Here is a 20,760-nt window from a genome sequence, read left to right as displayed (position 1 = left end):
AACCCTCGTAAGAGTGTCTCCGTCGTTATCGGGAAACTGGGCCCAGGCTGGGTTCACCCAGCCTAGTCCATAGGCACCCGATATTGTTTAATTTTCCGATTGAGATATCCACGCTCTGGCTATTCTAAATGCAAAAATGCATCAGGGAGTTATGACAAAACTGTAACTAACAAACTAGATCCTAATAGAAAGCTGTTAGCTTCCCTAAGCTACAGGTAGACAACATAAATTGTCAATAGGCTATGCTGGCTGGCGACACAAATAAAATCTCCTTTGAAACCAATGGCTCACGCCTTATAGTATCAAGCGGGACTTAAACTGCCATATAAGTGGCGAAAAGTTGTAATAACATTCACGCAGCTCCATGAGTCAAGGAAAGCGCGAATGAAGTAGCCACTTCTAAATGGGACCCACTACACAGTAGCTTAAGGTGTTTTGCTAAAGCAGCCATAATGAAATGAAGGTGTCATTGTTTGGATACTTCACACACACGTGCTTTTAATTTCACAGACTACAACTACCAAGCTGGAATCAAAGCACATCGATTCCCTCTCACACCCTGCACCTAACTTAAAACAAAATAAACAGGCGTCTCAGTCTCACGCATGTATTGGCAAAAACTGTATCAGACCGGTGTAACGTTGGTAAATCTTCCATTGCACAGAATGATTTTGTAGCACGTGCAATAAATGACAGTCGAAGATACAAACAGTGCTGCTATCAATTTGTTTGGTATAACCGCATTTTATAGTTTTCTACAAATGCAATCAATCAAATGGGCCTCCATCACTCAACCAACGCTTAACGGTAACATTACCTAGGTCCTTATTGATATTACAAGATTAGCGTACCTGCAGTAAAACCAAGCATGTCCGATAAACATCCTCACTTCATCCTCACTTACACTTCATGTGAACATCGTCCTGTCCTTATTAGATGTTCGCTGCGGTAAATTACAGTCCTAACTTCCAACAAAATTACGTCTCACTGCAATGATGCGCCATCTAGTGGACAAACGACTACTTATCGCCAATACTGAAAATGCAGCCATGATGATGATGATGAATATTTTGGCTTTCTTTTGATCCTATTGAATTTGTAATTATGTATCGGCCGTTCTAATACCGATAGTATGTGGGTGCCTGTGTGTGTGCATGTTTATATGTGTGCACCGCCATTTACAGGCCAACGAGTGTACAGTCACTAAATGTACACATAAGCTAATTTTTTTAGCCCCCCCCATGGATGAAATTCTACGAAACTTGGCATACCCCCTGTAGGAGCCATTAATTACATTCTCGTGATTAAGTTGATTTAATGACCCCTGCTGGTGACATGACCTTGTGGCCTTGGAAGGCCTTGGCACATAAGGAGTTAAATTGCACACCTGTGCCAATTAGTGGCATATAGGTAGAGAAAGGAGGAATCCTTGGGTAGTTGGTTTTGGAACTCGATGTTGGAACGCCAGCAGGCATATGGTTTTCAATTGTATTTGTATTTGTTACTTGTCAGTTTATTTAGTTTATTTATAGAGACGAACGAAACGAAATACTGGAATAAAGAACAAACAAACTATTGAAACCCCTGAGGCGTCCGAAGTGACTTACTGGAAGACACTACAGCATTGAAAACCTTCTGCTATTGGAAAGTTGAAACTGCATCGGAATATTTGGAAGTTACCTGCGTTTGGGAAGTTTGATTTACGGATTTACTCTTATAGGATACTTAGAAGATTGTGAGCTGCATTCCCTAAAGTTTGTGGATTATACACGTTTCCCGCTGGAAGGATTTGAGGATTTAACCTTTATCTTTGGACGTTTGTGAGTAAAACGCTGAATTGAGTGGGCCGCTGAGCTCATACAATGACTTAACGTGGAGCCGTGCTTACACCACAAACTGAATGGGCCTTTTCACTTGCGTTTGTCTTCTCGTTGATGTGTTGACTTTGAAATATTGTCGATCTTTTGTGTGTTTGAACTTTTGAGTTAATCTTTGAAAAATGTCCGCCGACGAAGAGCCTGTAGAGCAGGATTTGTCCGATGAAAAAGAACTGTTTAAGTTAATTGCAACACGTAGGGGGAAGCTTGATGTTTTAACGCATAAAGCGAAATGAAATCAATAGTCTTATTGAAGCCGGACAGGACAAAGAAACTGTTAGGAAACAAATTAACTTGTTTGATGGATTTTTCGCTGAGTTTATTAGTTTACAAGCAACTGTACAACAATTAACTAAAGATGCATATGAAAAGGAGGCCGATAACTTAGACTGGTACCAACCCAAATATAACCTGTTCAAAAGCTTCTTAGAAGGTGTCATAAAATGGCTCGAGGTTGATTAAGATGATGACAAAGAAGAGGATCAGGACGATATTGTTAAGCCTCAAGATAGCGCATCTCAAACAGCGCACAGTGTCACGCATAGCTGCAAAGCAACAAGTGCTCTCAGTTGCGGCGTCCACGAGAATCTTTTCGCTCATCTAAAGGCGAAGCAGAATGTGCGGCTATTAGAGCAAAGGCGCCCAGGCTTTGGATGACAAAATTGACCTTGATATCGAAGAAGCAAATATCCTCATTAAAATTAAAAAGCACGCGAAGAGAAAAAATGGTCATAGATTCGAACTTGCTGCTGCAGAGGCAAAGGTTAGAATATTCAGAGAAGCTGAAGACCAACGTTCAGTGTCGGGCGTATACAAAGACGTACACCAACGGAATATAACACCCCTGCAACAGTACAAAGACCAGTGAGATCGCAGAGAGAAGGATCAGCTCCTCGAACTGGACCTAGGCAAACTGTAGGTGCACAACAAAATGCAAATTTGAGCGTCTCAGTGCCAATAGGAAGCCAGATTCACCCAAATGGCAATGATACAAGCGTCACTGATCTATTAAAAAGACAAACTCAAATCACTGAGATGTTAGTGAAACAACAAACACTCTCTCTTCTGCCAGATAGAGAAATTCCCATATTCGATGGTGATGCTCTTCAATATAGGACTTTCATCAAAGCATTTGAGCAATGTGTTGAGAATAAAACTACAAATATGGATGACAGGCTATACTACTTACAACAGTATACAAGGGACCAACCCAGAAGCCTTGTCAGTAGCTTTATGCATATGGATCCTACCGTCGCGTATAAGGAAGCTAAAAAGCAGCTAGAATACAGTTTTGGGAACAGCTATAAAATAGCATCTGCTTACATGAATAAAGCCTTGAACTGGCCAACCATCAAACCAGAAGATGGCAATGGGCTGCGATCTTATGCTCTCTTTTACATAGCTGCTACAATACAATGCAAGACATTGATGGATTAAAAAGAGCTTGAAAGTTCCACCAACTTAAGATTCATTGTGTCTAAACTTCCATTTAGGCTCTTGAGATAGATGGTGAGCAAATGTGTGTAGCATGCAAGATAACAAACACAGAGCAACATTCAAGGACTTGATAGACTTTATTGAAAGACAGTCTAGAGCAATGCTAGATCCAATATTTGGTGACATCATCAACCCAACGGAGAGCAAAGTAGTGTCAAGATCTAAACCACAAAAAACCTTCACCAAACCTAGTGGGAGGACCAGCTTTGCCACTACAGTTGCTCAGGCACCTGAAATAAAAAGGAACGAGTCCCAATATGGACACAAACTGAACAAACGAGTCCCAATATGGACACAAACTGAATACACATAAGTGTGCTCTTGAAAAGCCTTGCTTATTCTGTGAAAGAAATCACACATTTGGAAATTGTGAAAAGTTTAAGTCCAAACCAAACAGTGAGAAAATAGAATTCCTGAAAGTAAATGGGATGTGCTTTGGTTGTCTAACAAAGGGACATGTTGGCAAAACCTGCAAAAACAGAATGAAATGTGAAACATGTTCTCTGTCTCACCCAACCATCCTTCACATTCACACTGGCAAAGAAAAAGATGGAATTAAAGGCGACTGCGTCGCAACTGGAAACAAACCACTGAGTAGTGCTATGGTATCTGTAAATGATGATGATCCAATAGGCGTCGGTAAATCGAAACAATGCACTCTTGCTATCGTCCCAGTGAAAGTAAAAGTCTCAAATTCAGACAGTCATAAATACTCATGCATTTCTGGATCCTGGTAGCTCAGCTACATTTTGCACAGACTCATTGAAAAGAAAGTTAAATATCTCTGGTAAAAACACCACAATACTCTTGTGCACAATGGGACAGGAGAAAAATGTCCACAGCAGTATAGTCTCTGGTCTTGAAGTCAGCAATATGGAAGGCCTGCTGTACCATGAACTCCCAGAGGTCTACACTCAAACGAAATTACCAGTTTCAAAACGACACATACCAACACAAGAATCAATAGACAAATGGAAATACTTACATTGAGGTGAAAATTCCACAATTGACGCTGACATTGAGTTGTTAATAGGCACAAATGCTGCAAAGCTTATGGAGCCTTGGAAGGTGATAAACAGTAGAGGTAATGGGCCATATGCTGTTCGAACACCCTTAGGATGGGTCATCAATGGGCTCATGCAAGAAACAACATGCCAAATGCAAGGAAGTCACTCATGTACCGTAGTTAATCGCATATCTGTAGCAGATTTGAATGACTTGTTGATTAAACAGTATCATCAGGATTTTCCAGAACTGGCAGCTGAGGAGAAATCAGAGATGTCAGTTGAAGACAAACAGTTCATGTCTGTGATGGAAAGTTCAAAGGAACTAAGAAATGGTCATTATTACTTACCGTTACCCTTTAAAGAAAATGACGTAATGATGCCAAACAACTACCAACAGGCACAGCAGTGTGTTATGTCTCTGAAAAGAAAATTTGAAAAGAATGAACAATATCATAAAGAATATACTGCATTTCTAGAAGGAATGCTTGAAAAGGGCCATGCAGAAGCGGTGCCTTTTGATGAACTAGAAACCCAAAGTGGAAAGGTGTGGTACATTCCACATCACGGAGTGCACCATCCAAAGAAGGGCTCCCTGAGAGTTGTATTCGATTGTTCCGCATCCTTCCAGGGAACATCCTTGAACAGCAAATTGATACAAGGTCCAAATCTCACCAGTAACCTGATAGGCGTCCTGTTGCGCTTCCGCCAAGAGCCAATCGCCCTTATGGCAGACGTGGAAAGCATGTTTCACCAGGTGAGAGTTATGGAGAACCATGTGGACTTTTTGCGTTTTCTATGGTGGCCAAATGGTGACTCAGGTCAACCATTGAAAGAACACAGAATGACAGTGCACTTATTCGGGGCAACATCTTCGCCAAGTTGTGCAAGTTTCGCCCTCAAACAAACTGCCGAAGATTTCAAAGATCTCTTTTTGCATGAAACAGTGGAAACAATTAAGCAAGATTTTTATGTGGATGATTGCTTGAAATCGGTGGCCACTGAAGCTGATGCTGTGACGTTGTGCAAAGAGCTTGAAAGAGCTTGCTCAATGGGAGGCTTTCGTTTGCACAAATGGATAAGTAACAGCAGAACTGTCCTAATGTCCATCCCACAAGCAGCCAGAGCAAAGGAGGTCAAAGACCTCGACTTGGAATCCAGCGATCTTCCTACAGAAAGAACTCTTGGCATACAGTGGCACATAGAAAGAGACAAACTCACTTTTGCAGTGAGCCTGAAACTGCAGCCATGTACTCGAAGGGGAATACTGTCCATCATATCCTCGGTATACGATCCTCTTGGCTTCATCTCTCCATTCGTCCTTACTACTAAGAACATTCTGCAAGATCTTTGCAAGCAGAATTATGCCTGGGACAAAGACCTACCAGACCACTACACACAGCTGTGGCATGAATGGATGGCAGGTCTAAGTTGCATTGGAGAGCTCAGTGTCAGCAGATGTTTTAAGCCAAAGAACTTTGGTCCGATAACATCTGCACAACTACATCACTTTAGTGATCGTCTGAAAGTGGTTATGGTTGTGTCCGCGACGTTCGTCTCTCAAATTCAGGACATGAAGTGCACACCTCATTTCTAATGGGAAATCACGAGTTGCACCATTGAAACAAACTACAATGCCAAGAATGGAACTCACTGCAGCAGTGCTTGCAGTCTTAATGGATAGACTGATCAAAGCAGAGTTACAACTTGCTCTTGAGAACTCCATTTTCTGGACAGATAGTACGTCAACATTGAAGTACATTCAGAATGAGAACAAAAGATTTAAAACATTTGTGGCCAATAGAGTGAACGCAATCAGAGAAATGACCAAGGTAAAACAATGGAGATACATAAACACTAAAACAAAAATCCAGCTGATTGTGCGTCCTCGTGGTCTCAAGGCCAGTGCTCTTCTGAATTCGAAAGTTTGGCTGAATGGTCCAGAATTTCTCAAATGTCATGAATCTGAATGGACAAATTCTGACATTACCATACAAACACATGAAGAAGAAGAAGAAGAAGATGATGATGATGATGTGGAAGTGAAGAAGGATGTTCTTAGCATGAACTTAATTGTAAAGGAAGAACAAAATCCTACTCACACATTCATACACCATCACTCAAATTGGAACAATCTAACCAGAGCAGTAGCATGGCTACTTAAGCTAAAAGACATACTCTTGCAACTAAGTCAGAAAAGAAAGGAAATACTTACCAACATGAGTATTAAGAACTCAAATGCAGAGAAACAATGTCTGATGGAAAGAAAAATGCAAACAGTTAAAAAATGTATGAATGTACAGCAGATTACTTTAAAAGATGTCAAAAGAGCAGAAAATGCAATTTAATGCGCTTTACTCAAATGGAGGCATTTCCAGAAGAAATCAAAACCTCGCAAAAGGAAAACGCTCATGTCAGTCGTCAGAGCCACATTCGTAAGCTTGATCCTATTCTGCAAGATGGATTACTTCGTACAGGAGGGAGATTAAGCAGAATGGCTATGCCAGAGGACCGAAAACATCCTGTGGTTCTTCCAAAACACCATCATGTGTCCAAACTTGTGTTAAAACACATCCATGAACAACTAGGCCACTGTGGAAGGAACCATATGTTGGCCAAACTGCGACAGCAGTACTGGATTCCAGCAGCAAATTCCCTTGCTAGAAAGATACGGTCTGAGTGTGTGTTCTGCAGACGCCTACATTCAAACTTAGGAGAACAAAAGATGGCCGACTTGCCAAAAGAAAGAATAACACCAGATTTACCACCATTTACCTTTGTTGGAGCAGACTTCTTTGGTCCAATTACAGTAAAAAGAGGACGCAGTGAAGTGAAACGATATGGTGTCATTTTACATGTTTCACAACTCGAGCGATACATTTGGAAATAGCCAATTCACTTGACACTGATTCATGTATCAACGCCAATCCGCAGATTCATAAGCAGACGAGGGCAAGTCGCGGCAAATAAGATCTGACAATGGCACCAATCTGACTTCAGCTGACCGTGAGTTAAAGAATGCCATAAAGGAGTGGAACCAAAGCAACAAACTCCAAGTTGCTCTGCAACAAAAAGGCATAAAATGGACTTACAACCCACCTGCCGCTTCACACTTTGGAGGAGTATGGGAGAGGTTAATAAAACAGGTCAAACAAACACTTTATCACTGACAAAGGATCAGATATTAGATGATGAATCCCTTCACACTTTCATCTGTGAGGTAGAAGCCATAATGAATAGTCGCCCCCTTACCACAAATTCAGATAGTCCAAATGACCTCGAACCTCTAACGCCCAACCACCTTTTACTTCTCAAAGGGCAACCCACATTACCGATTGGCTTATTTCAGAAATCAGATGTGTATAGTAGACATAAAAATGGAAGCAAATACAATACTTAGCTGATATATTTTGGAAAAGATGGGTTAGAGAGTATCTTCCAAACCTACAAGAAAGACAAAAATGGTTTTAAAAGAAAATAAACTACATAAAATGGTGACATTGTGTTAATTGCAGACCCTACTGCCCCTAGGGGATCTTGGATGTTGGGGGAGTTATTGACACAAAGAAAGATTCAAAGGGAATTGTTAAGTAGTTTGACTTTAAAAACAAAAGACAAGTGTTATAGACAGACCGATCACAAAGGTTTGCTTATTGTTGGAAAATGACATGTAGATATGAATGTCCAATGTATATGCAATGTTTATTTTACCTTGTAGGAACTAACATGTATACTGATCTTACACGCCAGCACCATGGACTATGGACTATCCGAAAGCAAGAAATGTCTTGTAACGCATTACACATGCGCACATTCATACAAATACACACATACACACTGAAATGGACTTTTAAATGCACAATGCCTCTCTTGGCATAATGGACCTTTCCTTTTAAGTTATGCACTGAACAAGAAGGACTCCACATTGATGGTTTATTCCTGTGTATGGTCGTGAATGATGTATGGCTCCATGTGTTTAGTTTAGTTTGTTATTGTACCTATTTAGCTGGTAGCAATAAGAGGGCCGGTGTGTAGGAGCCATTAATTACATTCTCGTGATTAAGTTGATTTAATGACCCCTGCTGGTGACATGACCTTGTGGCCTTGGAAGGCCTTGGCACATAAGGAGTTAAAATTGCACACACCTGTGCCAATTAGTGGCATATAGGTAGAGAAAGGAGGAATCCTTGGGTAGTTGGTTTGGAACTTGATGTTGGAACGCCAGCAGGCATATGGTTTTCAATTGTATTTGTATTTGTTACTTGTCAGTTTATTTAGTTTATTTATAGAGACGAACGAAACGAAATACTGGAATAAAGAACGAACAAACTATTGAAACCCCTGAGGCGTCCGAAGTGACTTACTGGAAGGCACTACACCCCCAGACCCCCAGAGAATGCCAGGTCAATCATACACATAAAAATTTGGTGCAGTTCTGAACATCTTAACTGAAGATAGAGGCTGATTAAAGCAGAATAATATTGCATTTTCATTTTTTACCGGGGCAAATCACAAATGAGTGATTATGAGCCAGGTTGATGTGGGCCCTTGAGACCAACATACCATAAAAGATTCACAGAGAACTGTTCGCCCCACCCTCCTTCGGGGTCCAGTCCAGCGGGGGGCTGCAGATGAAAACTAAAAATGACGGGTTCCATGCTATCCATGTGGGGTACATGCCCACCAAGTTTGTGTACCCGGTCTTTCAGTGTCCCGAATCCTTGTTGGTGGACGCCACTAAATGTACACATAAATTATTTTATTGTAAGGCCCCCATGAAGTAAAGTACACAAAACTTGGCATGCATTCAGAGGGTGTCATAATGATCCTACACACTTTTAATTTTGTGCAGTTTTGACCTTGTCAGCCAGGAGATATTGTGATGAAAAAACACCTAATTTTTTTGCTTTTAATTTTTAACTAGGTATTTATACATGAAATAAGTGGTAATGGGATGGGTTGACATGCCCCTTAAGACCAACATACAAAAAAGGTGGACCTCCCTAGGCCCCACGGTTCTCGAGATATTCACAGAAAACTGTCTCCGCCACCTACAGGCCAGTTGGTGTATAGTAACATAAATTCATTTATTGTGTGGCCCCCCATGAACGGAATTCCACAAAACTTGGCGTGCATACAGGGGTGTCATAATGATCCTACACTTCCAATTTCGTGCAGTTTTGACTATGTTAGGTCACAGATACCTTCAATTACACCACCTCATTTTTACTTTTTGTGTTTAACTAGGTGGCACTATACATGAAATGAGTGGTTATGGAAATGGGTTGACATGGCCCCTTGAGATCAACATACAAAAAAAATGGTCCTCCTAAACCCCACGGTTTTCGAGATATTCACAGAAAACTGTGTCTGCCCTACCCTCCTTTCGGGGTCCAATTCAGCGGGGGGGCTACAGATCAAAACGAAAAACGATGGTTCCATGCTATCCATGTGGGGTTACATGTCCACCAAAAACAAAAATCTGTCTAAACCTATATGATGACCGGGCGGTCATAATAAATGGCTGACAATTTTTTTTTTTATGTAGCAGGCCTTTGCTGTAGAGATAATGACTATCCATATCCATATCCCATCCATACAGGGGGCGCTCCCATCATCTTGCGGATAGACTATGCATGGCCTAATGGCTCTCCTGCCCGATGTCACCACCTCTGCTCCTGCTGCGAGCAACATAGCCAGATCTGCCTGGCGCCGCGATCAGTGGAGAGAATTGCGCAGCTCGGACTAGGCCTACTGTCATTTCTCATGGCGACTCCCCACACTGCCCTCGCCCCCCTAACTGTTCTATGAGCACTTCCACCTCGCCTAACATACCCAGTGGCATTAGACAAAGGCTCCACCTGCGTTACTGTCAGCGCGATTGCGGAGAGGCACACGGTCAGAAGACAGAAGCTAGCGCTACATGGACATTAGGCTACCTCCAGCCTCGTTAAGCCACACCACTAACACCCTGCTAACTTCCGATGAACACTCCGAACCCCGTGAAACATTATTCCCACCACTGACATTGGGCAAACGATTCAACATTGTGCTTGGTGTAAGCTAAACTCTCACTTTGTCCAGCTGCATCATTGCAAGGCAGGGGATCTGAATCTGAAGCCTCACTAAACGAATCACCGTCATTTTCTGAAGGCAGATATTCCCCTTCAGAATCAGGGTCCATGAATAGAAGACCCAACACTTCATTTCAGGTAAACTTTTTTGATGCCATTAGACGATAATCTAATGCAAATACCGCTGACGTTGACAATATCGGCTCTGATAAAGTGGCTCACTGCGCACACTAGCTCGTATTGCACGCACTGATTCAATGCTGTAGCTCAAAGGTTTTGTTTAAAGCATGCCCTTTTTGGACTCGGGGGATGGACGTATAACATGTCTGCCTTCTAGTGGGTGGAGGTCAAACGAAATATGACACCCTATTTGACTAAATCGGCCGTTTTATTCAGTACCGCATCTTGTCGACAAAAAAGTCGACCGTGGCGCCTAGAGGGTTAAAGGTACTGTGCTTTAAAGTACTGTGCGGATGAGAAGGTGCTGTGCTACTGTGCGGATGAGAAGGTGCTGTGCTTTAAAGGTAATGTGCGGATGAGAAGGTGCTGTGCTTTAAAGGTAATGTGCGGATGAGAAGGTGCTGTGCTTTAAAGGTAATGTGCGGATGAGAAGGTGCTGTGCTTTAAAGGTACTGTGCGGATGAGAAGGTAATGTGCTTTAAAGGTACTGTGTTTTAAAGGTAATGTGCGGATGAGAAGAAATGTGCTTTAAAGGTAATGTGCGGATGAGAAGGTGCTGTGCTACTGTGTGGATTTGGAGTGATTGGATTCAGTGAAGCCGAGGTGTCCCGATATACGGAATTAATGGACAAGGCGGCGCAATGAGTATTTAATCTTTCTGGGTGATAATTGATCATATCAAAGATGCAAAGAGGCCCGTGTCCGGCCCATGTCCTGCTTGTCACACTTAGGCCTGTCCCGCTTACTAGGAACAGGGAGAGTTGTTTAGCTGGGTGCTATCTGCCCCGTCACTGCTAGAGGGCAGCATGCAGAAGCAGCCAGTGTAACTCCATGATCAGCAGCATTGGCACCATAGCACAGAAAGAAGAGCAGACAGGTCTGTTTTATCAGCATCTGCCAAACACCAGAGGTAGACTAAGCATGTGTGTGTGTGTGTGTGTGTGTGTCTCTCTCTCTCTCTCTCTGTGTCTGTGTTTGTCCAAACAGGAATCTGTGAAGCCAACTGACTACATACTCTCAGCAGAGGAGCTGCGCAAGCTGCTGCCTAAACTGTCCTGTTGTAAGCAGATAAAGTGGGTCTTTCATTCTTATTATCTATTTTTATTTGATGTATTATCTATTATTATTGCTACTGCTGGTAATAAGCTGAGGTGATTGAGGTAAAAGGAGTGTGTGGTGATTGGTGAGTTGTTGATGAGGTGTTTCCTGTGTGAGGTAAGAGGAGTGTGGTGATTGGTGAGTTGTTGATGAGGTGTTTCCTGTGTGGGGTAAGAGGAGTGTGGTGATTGGTGAGTTGTTGATTAGGTGTTTCCTGTGTGAGGTAAGAGGAGTGTGGTGATTGGTGAGTTGTGATGAGGTGTTTCCTGTGTGGGGTAAGAGGAGTGTGGTGATTGGTGAGTTGTTGATGAGGTGTTTCCTGTGCAGGTTGAAAGCAGTAGCAGACCTGTCAGATGCTGATGTTGGTGATTTAGTCTCTGCCCTGGGGGAAGGGGACACCCTGCACACACTGCAGTAAGGATTCCTCTATGAAATACCACACACACACACACACACTCAGTGGAGACACTATCCTACACTGTGCTAATGTTGTTGGTCTTATCTCTGCCCTGAGGGAAGGACTCCTTATACTTCTGATAAACTTAAACTCAGCATTCATGTGAAGGCTACAGTACAAGCACATTCCCTGCTGAGATCAAAGAGATGGCTGATTTCTAATACTTGTATTCAGGCATGAAGTCTTACTACCTATAATTTCCCTCTGAATTCTCCCATTTGGGAGGATGGGGACATCACTTCTCGTTGTTCCATACTGAGGAAAACTACTTGGTGTTCTTTGCCCCCCAGATTTACCTCCATTTTGGAATGTTTTTCCCTATTCTCTCACTAAGTGGTAGTTTGTGTGTGTGTGTGTGGATTTGATGTTCTCTCCCTTAGTGTGTAGGTTTGTGTGTTAGTGTATTTGGTGTTGTGTGCATGTGTGTGCAAGCGTGTTGTTGTGTCTGGTGCTGTATGCATGAGAGTGTGAGTGGGTTTGGATGTGGTGTTCTCTATGTCATGTTACGCCTGGTTGTTAAAATGCCTAGGGGCATATGGCTGCGTAACTAGTTAACTTAAATATGGAGAACAGTAAACACAAACAAGGAAGTAAATGATTGAGATGACCGGTTTATTGATAAATCAAAATAAAAGTTCAAACAGACAATCCGAACCCGGCACATCCTGGCCACACTAGGCCAGTATTTTGCTACATTGTAGCCACTCTCCCCACTGGGAGTAATTGCCACACTCGGCACACACTACCACTGTAGTAACCTAAAAATGAGCAGGTCAAGATCACAGCATGACAAATGTGTGCCGGTGTGTATGTGGGTTTGGCGTGTGTGTGTTACTACTCTACGTGTGGTGGGTATGTCTAGGTGTGGTGGTGTGTGGAGGTGTGTGGAGGTGTGGTGGTATGTCTAGGTGTGGTGGTGTGTGGAGGTGTGGTGGTGTGTGGAGGTGTGGTGTGTGGAGGTGTGGTGGTATGTCTAGGTGTGGTGGTATGTCTGATGGTGTGTGGTGTGTGGAGGTGTGTGGAGGTGTGGTGGTATGTCTAGGTGTGGTGGTATGTCTAGGTGTGGTGGTGTGTGGAGGTGTGGTGGTATGTCTAGGTGTGGTGGTGTGTGGAGGTGTGGTGTGTGGTGGTGTGTGGAGGTGTGGTGGAGGTGTGGTGTGTGGAGGTGTGGTGGTATGTCTAGGTGTGGTGGTATGTCTAGGTGTGTGGAGGTGTGGTGGTATGTCTAGGTGTGGTGGTGTGTGGTGGTGTGTGGAGGTGTGGTGGGCATGTGGAGGCTTGTTTCTTGTTCTATGTGTCACACGTAATGATTTCATGAGATTTGTTTTGTTCTCTACTGTCCAGGCTGTTTGGCAGCGGTCTGTCTGATGAGGGTCTGCAGCAGCTGCTGAGAGCTCTGTCCAGGCAGGCGACCGTTGGGAAGGTTGAGCTGGCCGTGCAGACCATCACTCTCCCTGCCGCTCGCGCGCTCCAACGCCTCTTTCAGCACACTCAGATAGGGGAGCATGTGGGGTGAGGCACCAACACACACACACACACACACACACACACACACACACACACACCACACACACACACACTACACACACACACACACACACACACACACACTACACACACACACACACACAATAACACACACACACACACACACACACTACACACACACACACACACACACACACTACACACACACACACACTACACACACACACACACACACACACACACACACACACACATACACACACACACACTACACACACACACACACACACACACACACTACACACACACACACACACACACACACACACACACACACATACCACACACACACACACACACACACATACACACACACACTTAACACACACATACACACATACACACACACACACACACACACACACACTCAGATAGGAGAGCATTTGGGGTGAGGCACCAACACCAACCTGCCCAACCCAGCGCATGTATAGGACCCCTGGGATATCTAGCTCTTGGAGCATGAAGACATTTCCAATCTAGAAACACACACAGAACCCTGTGCACGCCAAGTGAATTAAGTGTTTAACACACACACATACACACACACACACACACACACACACACACACACACACACACACACACACACACACACACATAAACACACATAAACACAAAGACATTTAAAATCTGCAAACACACACAGAGCCCTGTGCACACCGTGTGAATGAAATGTTTAACATGTCTGTTTTGTTGGCAGGGTGTACCTGTCTAGGGAGGAAATAAGAGCTGAAGACAGCCTCTGCTCATCTATCTTTTTGACAAGAGAAAAGAGCAACTTCATGTGAGCGTCATACTTATGCTTCTTCATAGTTTTCCTGTACGACATTCACAACACTGCAGGCTGTTATTACTACAGAGAACTTAAAGCGTAACTCTCATCAAAATGCAACCCTTTTCACTTTTGTGACGAACCCCAGAGGTCCACTCCCAGAAATACACTACGGATTGAAGCAGTAGGCGAGGCCTATCTTTGCAACATGTTTTAAATTAATCTGACATGTACATTCACAAGAGGAGAAACTTTAATTTGAAATACAATGAAACGTTACATTTAGTTTACATGCAATGAATGGTTTTGGTGGTGGCATTATTGCATCCCTTAGTCAGACCTTCAATGCACAATTATTCCCTCACGATTGAGAGCTCCTGTAACCACATGTCCATTTCAGAACATTGCGACGTGAAATGCCACAAAAAGGATAGGATTGTTTGTGAATAGGTCATAGTGAGTTAGGAGTCCTCTCGACTTCTTCTAAGCTGTTCCAGACTTATGTGCTAATTTTAGGTCTAAAATGCTTCAAGAATTACTCTTAGTATGAGTTTCTCCTAAATTTGCCAGTTAGGAGCTACTTTTAGCATTTTATCTTACCACTAGGAGTACTCCTAAATCACACTAAAAGATTTTAGCTACGAGTTTTCTCTTAAAAGTTATTCACAAAGCCTTTCAGATCTACTCTTAAGTAAGGAAAAATGACAACTGTCACTACTGTACTTTACAAGAGAGTCTGGATGTAATAACTACCTGAATGTATTTAGCATCTAGCATCTTATTGCTTTTACCGGTACATATATTTAATTGTATTTATTGAACGCATTTATAAGGACTTAGGACTTATAACCAATTTCGTTGTAGGCTACCCTGTGCAATGAGGCTGCTGTAATCTGTTAAATTGAATTAAACTGAATAAAAGGATGAAGCTGATGTTGTTGCTTAAATATGTAAATGTCACAACATCCTCCAAATTGAGTGGAAAATACATCTGTTGTGAAGTCACCCTCACCACAAAAGGTCATATAGCATAGTAGGTCATATGACTGACGTGTGTGTGTGTGTGTGCCTACGCTATGTGGTAAGTCTCGTTTGGGCGACACCCTGCTGTATAATCTGTCCTTAAATTTATGGTCCTTGATTGATTTATCCTCATGTCTCTGTAATGCTAAATAAGCAGCTACACTTCCCTGAAATCCAGTCCAGTTTTATTTTGACCCTTCAGTGTAATCCACTGACCGATTCATGCCTGTCATGGCAACATCGTCATTCCAACATCGCGTCTCTCTTGGGTTCAGGCTGGCTGTGAATCACTGGAGAGATTTGTCTCCAGAATCAGAAAACTCTGGACTTCTGCTCCGGGCTGAGCTTGAGACTGCAGACATCGCCTTGGATGAAGTGTTCCGAAGGTTCCACCTGTTAAAGGAAAAGTGAGTATTTTTCTGGGTCCCTTTCATGTGCGATCAGATGCTTTAAATTAGCGATGGCTCGATACCGATACTGGCATCGGCCCAATACTGGGCACATACTCGTACTCACAGATATTTACATTGATTGTCTGGCATTATAATTTATTTGCCTCGGGTGTACTTTGGAGTAAGACTGTTTTTAGTGGCAGGCTAACACATACTGTTGACTTATGCTAGCCTAGCACCTGCGAACTCTGCAACTAGAAGGACTGGATGAAACGTGTTGAAAATGAGGAAATTAGGTCCTATATCCAAAATCCTGAATAAGCCCTTTAAGCACCTTTCCAGCTGCGCGCTCCGGAGGGCTGTATTAAGGTCGAGCGCCACTACAAGGTGAAACAGCATATTTCTCGATGTCGGTAGTAGGCCTAGTTCTAAATACATGTAGGTTACACAAAACGTTACAAATTAACATTACAGTATCAAATTTGGTGCTTACCGTAATATGCTTATACAGTTTCATGTTTTCCCCCATTACAGTGTCACACGGTGGCATATTTCCCGACATTACCTTATTCATGAGACTGTTAAATTGTTATTGTTAAATAGTGAAAACCCTGTTATAATCATCCACTTTGGATATTGGAGCTTACCGACTGTGCACCTTCAGTTTTAACTTGACGTGAAGTAATAATCCCAGAGCCTACTTTGTTCGAATCTGTCCATTTCTTTCCTTTTTGACCGAAGTCATCCATACATTTGCACGGAGGAACCGCAGAGGGGTGTAGGGGTGAAGTAGGTCAGAAAGGTATTTAGGGACCAGAGCATGGAGTGACTTGTAGGTGAGAAGCAGGATTTTGTAAATGATGAGGAACTTGACTGGTAACCAATGGAGCTGCATGAGGGTTGGTGTGATGTGCTGCCAGGGCTTAGTACCTGTTAAGACCTTGGCAGCTGAGTTCTGTACATATTGCAGCCTGTCCAGGGCCTTGGAGGGAAGACCTATGAGTATGGCATTGCAGTAGTCCAGACGGGTGGAGATGAAGCAGTGGATGAGGACTTCGGTTACTGAGTCGAAGTCTTGAGATGTTTTTCAAGTGATACAATGCAGATTTTGTGATGTTTTTAATGTGGGATTGGAATGATAGGGTAGGGTTCAGGATGACGCCCAGGTTGCGGACTTCAGGGGATGGGGCAATGGAACAGCCATCCACGTCCAGGAGAAGATCCTCAACCTTCCTGAGCAGTGCCTTAGGAGCCACCACCATGAGCTCAGCTTTACTGTTATTCAGTTTGAGAAGATTAGAGGTCATCCAGTTTTTAAGTTCTGCAAACAGTTGACAAGTGGTTCAGGTGGAAGCTGAGTTGAGGGTTTGGTGCTGATGTACAGTTGGGTGTCATCAGCATAGCAATGGAAGCTGAGACCGTGGTGACGTATAATTTGACCCAAGGGGAGAATGTATATGGTGAAAAAGGGGGGGCCGAGCACAGATCCCTGGGGGACACCATGGTTAACTGAGGCCAAGATGGAGTTAGCGTCCTTGAGGATGACATACTGTTTGCGGTTAGATAGATAGGACTGAAACCATGAAAGAGCTGTGCCACTGAGGCCACTGAGCTCAGAGAGGCGGTTGAGGAGGATGGTGTGGGAAACTGTGTCAAAGGCAGCTGAGAGGTCAAGGAGGATGAGCATGAAGATGAGGCCTTTGTCGGCAGCAGTTAGAAGGTTATTGGTGATTTTATTGAGGGCAGTCTCGGTACTGTGGTGGGTTCTGAAGGCAGACTGGAGGGGTTCAAAGAGCTCATGGTGGGACATGTGGTGTTGGAGCTGGGCAGCCACTGCTCTTTCCAGGATTTTACTGAGGAAAGGAAGGTTGGAGATCGGACGATAGTTGTTCGGGTCGTCAGGATCCAGGCCAGGCTTTTTCAGGGTGGGAATGACTGCGGCTGTTTTGAAGCCTGCAGGCACCACACCAGAGTCCAGTGAGCAATTTATGATGGAGGCAATTGTGGGACAGAGGACAGGGAGACAAGCCTTCACCAGGGTGATAGGCATTGGATCCAGCTTGCTGGACGAGCCCTTTGCTTTGGACATCAAGGCATGCACCTGGTTGATGTCCAGCTTGGTGAAGGAAGAGAGACAGCACTCCGATGGGTGGGTAGTAGGGGTGGGGGTGTTGAGCCACGACTGGTGTGCATCGGGGGTGTCGGCACCTGGATGGTGGATAGCCGAAGAGGGTGGAGGAGGGCATTGCAGCTGCTCGTGGATGGCAGGAGGGCATTGGTGGATAGTAGAAGAGGGTGGAGGAGGGCATTGCAGCTCCGTGTGGATGGCTTCCACTTTGCTATCAAAGAAGTCCAGGAACCTGGAGCACAGGCCCACTGCATCAGGGGGTTGGGGGGCGTCAGGGGGGCGCAAGAGTCGGTTGATGGTTGAGAAAAGCATTTTGGGGTGATTTTGTTGGTTATTAATGAGCGTGGAGTAGCAGAGTGTCTTTGCCTTAAAGAGAGCCTCCTTATAGCCCCTGATGTGGTCTTTGAAAGCCTCAAGGTGTACAGTGAGGCCAGACTTTTTGTAGCACCTCTCTAGCCAGCGTCCAGTTGCCTTTCTGAGGCGAAGCTCAGGAGTGACCCAGGGAGTGGGGCGAGAGAAGGAGACCAATCGGGTTATGGGAGGGGCAACTGAGTCCAAACTGAGGGAGAGAGCAGTGTTGTAATGTTCAACCAGACCGTCCACTGAGGTGTTAGGAGAGGGGGTGGCCAGGTGGGTCGCTAGGGTGGAGGACAGCAAAGGCGTGCACACACGTTTGGTTTTCCGGTAGGGAAACTGAAAATGTAATGGCTAGGTGGTCCGATCTAGCCAGGTCATCACATTGGAGGTGGAAGGGTGTTATTCCATTGGAGCAAACAAGGTCTAGGGTGTGTCTTTTGGCATGGGTTGGGCTATGCACATGTTGTATCAGAGTATCTATCAGAGTCCACATGGATGTTAAAATCACCCAGGAGAATGGTTGACGGGGACATGGGGCAGATGGGGGCAAGCAACCCAGAGAGCTCTGGCAGGAAGTGGGTGGAGACTTTTTTAGGAGGCTGGTAGACAAGTACCCCCTGGAGCTGTGCGGCGCCTGCCAGTGCAAAGTGGAGGCACTCAAATGAGGTGGGGTTGACTGGAAATTCTTTGACCTGTAAATCAGATCTGTGAATGACAGCTAACACACTACCACGGCCCAAGCTACGAGGCTTTTGGATGTATACATAGTCTGGGGGAGTAGAATGGTTGAGAGTTAGAAAATCCTGCTGGCTCTGCCATGTCTCCGTCAGACATAAAAAGTCCAGTTTCCTTTTCCAAAATGATGTCAGATGAGTAGGGATTTGTTATTTAGTGAGCGCATGTTCAGCAACATGAATGTTGCAGCCCTTGTAGAGTTTAGATTCTCTGCCCGAGCCTAAGCCCGAACTTGACCCGACCCGGGCTGATATTTCCAGCCACTATCCTCGGGCGGGCCGGGCCGGGTCCTTGATCAAGCTTTTTTTTTTTTTTAATCATTAGCCTACTTGGGTGGGGAGCTAAAGCTATGCCATAGTCAGACTTAATATTATATATTTATCAAAGTAGGCCTAAGTAACAAGTGTATACAAAGTTATACAAGTTAGGCTCAGAGTTACAAAATGTCATTTGTAATGTCATCTAATAACACGCGGTCGCGCGCGAAGCTTCTCCACTCGCGACGCATCACAATCGGGCCTGCTGTGCTGTATTGTGTAGCTCACGATCCCAATCGGCCTGCTGTGCTGTATTGTGTAGCTCACTGCTGTGCTGTATTGTGTAGCTCACGATCACAATCGGGCCTGCTGTGCTGTATTGTGTAGCTCCACGATCACACCGGCCTGCTGTGCTGTATTGTATTGTAGCTCACGATCACACCGACCTGCTGTGCTGTATTGTGCAGCTCACTGCTGTGCTGTATTGTGTAGCTCACTGCTGTGCTGTATTGTGTAGCTCACTGCTGTGCTGTATTGTGTAGCTCACGCATCACACCGGGCCTGCTGTGCTGTATTGTGTAGCTCACTGCTGTGCTGTATTGTGTAGCTCACTGCTGTGCTGTATTGTGTAGCTCACTGCTGTGCTGTATTGTGTAGCTCACGCATCCCACCGGGCCTGCTGTGCTGTATTGTGTAGCTCACGCATCCCACCGGGCCTGCTGTGCTGTATTGTGTAGCTCACTGCTGTGCTGTATTGTGCAGCTCACTGCTGTGCTGTATTGTGTAGCTCACTGCTGTGCTGTATTGTGTAGCTTAAGTGCAACGTGAAGCTTGAAGATGTAAAGAAAAAAAATGAAAACAGGAGAAATAACTTCGAGCAAGTTTGGAGAAAAGTCGGAGGTATGCATTTGTCAGGTATGCTTTGTTGCGTGCATTAAGTGCGCACGATGTTCACCTATGACAGCAAAAAGACTTTAAGTTGAACATGAAGCAGGCTTGCCATGGCAGAAATAATGATAGCCAGCCTTCAATGTCCTCTTTTGTCACTTCTTCAAGCATACACCTGAGAGCGAGGCAAGCCCTCACAGAGAAATGCGTTGAGTTTTGCTGCAGGGACATAATTTTACGTTGTAAGTGGCTTACGTTTCTTCATTCGGATACATTTGCAACCCTTTCCATTCTGAATAAACAAACATAGTTTAGCCTACATTCTTCATCGTTGCATTATTCATTAATATAATTCTAAACGGATTTCTGTAGCTCAAACAGCTCGGAATTGTAGTTGAGAACGTCAGTTATAATGGCCCACGTATTTAAAAAATGTCGGGTTTAAATCAGGCTCGGGCTCTTATTAATTAATC

The 20,760-nt window shown here is 44.1% G+C and overlaps 1 protein-coding gene across 1 annotated transcript in view; it reads left to right on the top strand.

The window, feature by feature from the left end:
• Nucleotides 1-20,760, top strand: part of LOC125284340 (NACHT, LRR and PYD domains-containing protein 1 homolog) — a 70,590-nt gene that overhangs the window by 32,167 nt on the left and 17,663 nt on the right. The window contains exons 13-17 of the mRNA XM_048228255.1: nucleotides 11,620-11,705; nucleotides 12,058-12,144; nucleotides 13,532-13,699; nucleotides 14,436-14,519; nucleotides 15,806-15,937. Coding sequence (XP_048084212.1) covers nucleotides 11,620-11,705; nucleotides 12,058-12,144; nucleotides 13,532-13,699; nucleotides 14,436-14,519; nucleotides 15,806-15,937 — 557 coding nt within the window. The remainder of the gene's footprint in view (nucleotides 1-11,619; nucleotides 11,706-12,057; nucleotides 12,145-13,531; nucleotides 13,700-14,435; nucleotides 14,520-15,805; nucleotides 15,938-20,760) is intronic.

Source organism: Alosa alosa, chromosome 19 (genome assembly GCF_017589495.1).
Source record: "Alosa alosa isolate M-15738 ecotype Scorff River chromosome 19, AALO_Geno_1.1, whole genome shotgun sequence".
Taxonomy (NCBI): Eukaryota; Metazoa; Chordata; class Actinopteri; order Clupeiformes; family Clupeidae; genus Alosa; species Alosa alosa.
Note: the sequence above shows the minus strand (reverse complement) of the source record. Positions and strands in the feature narration are given on the sequence as shown.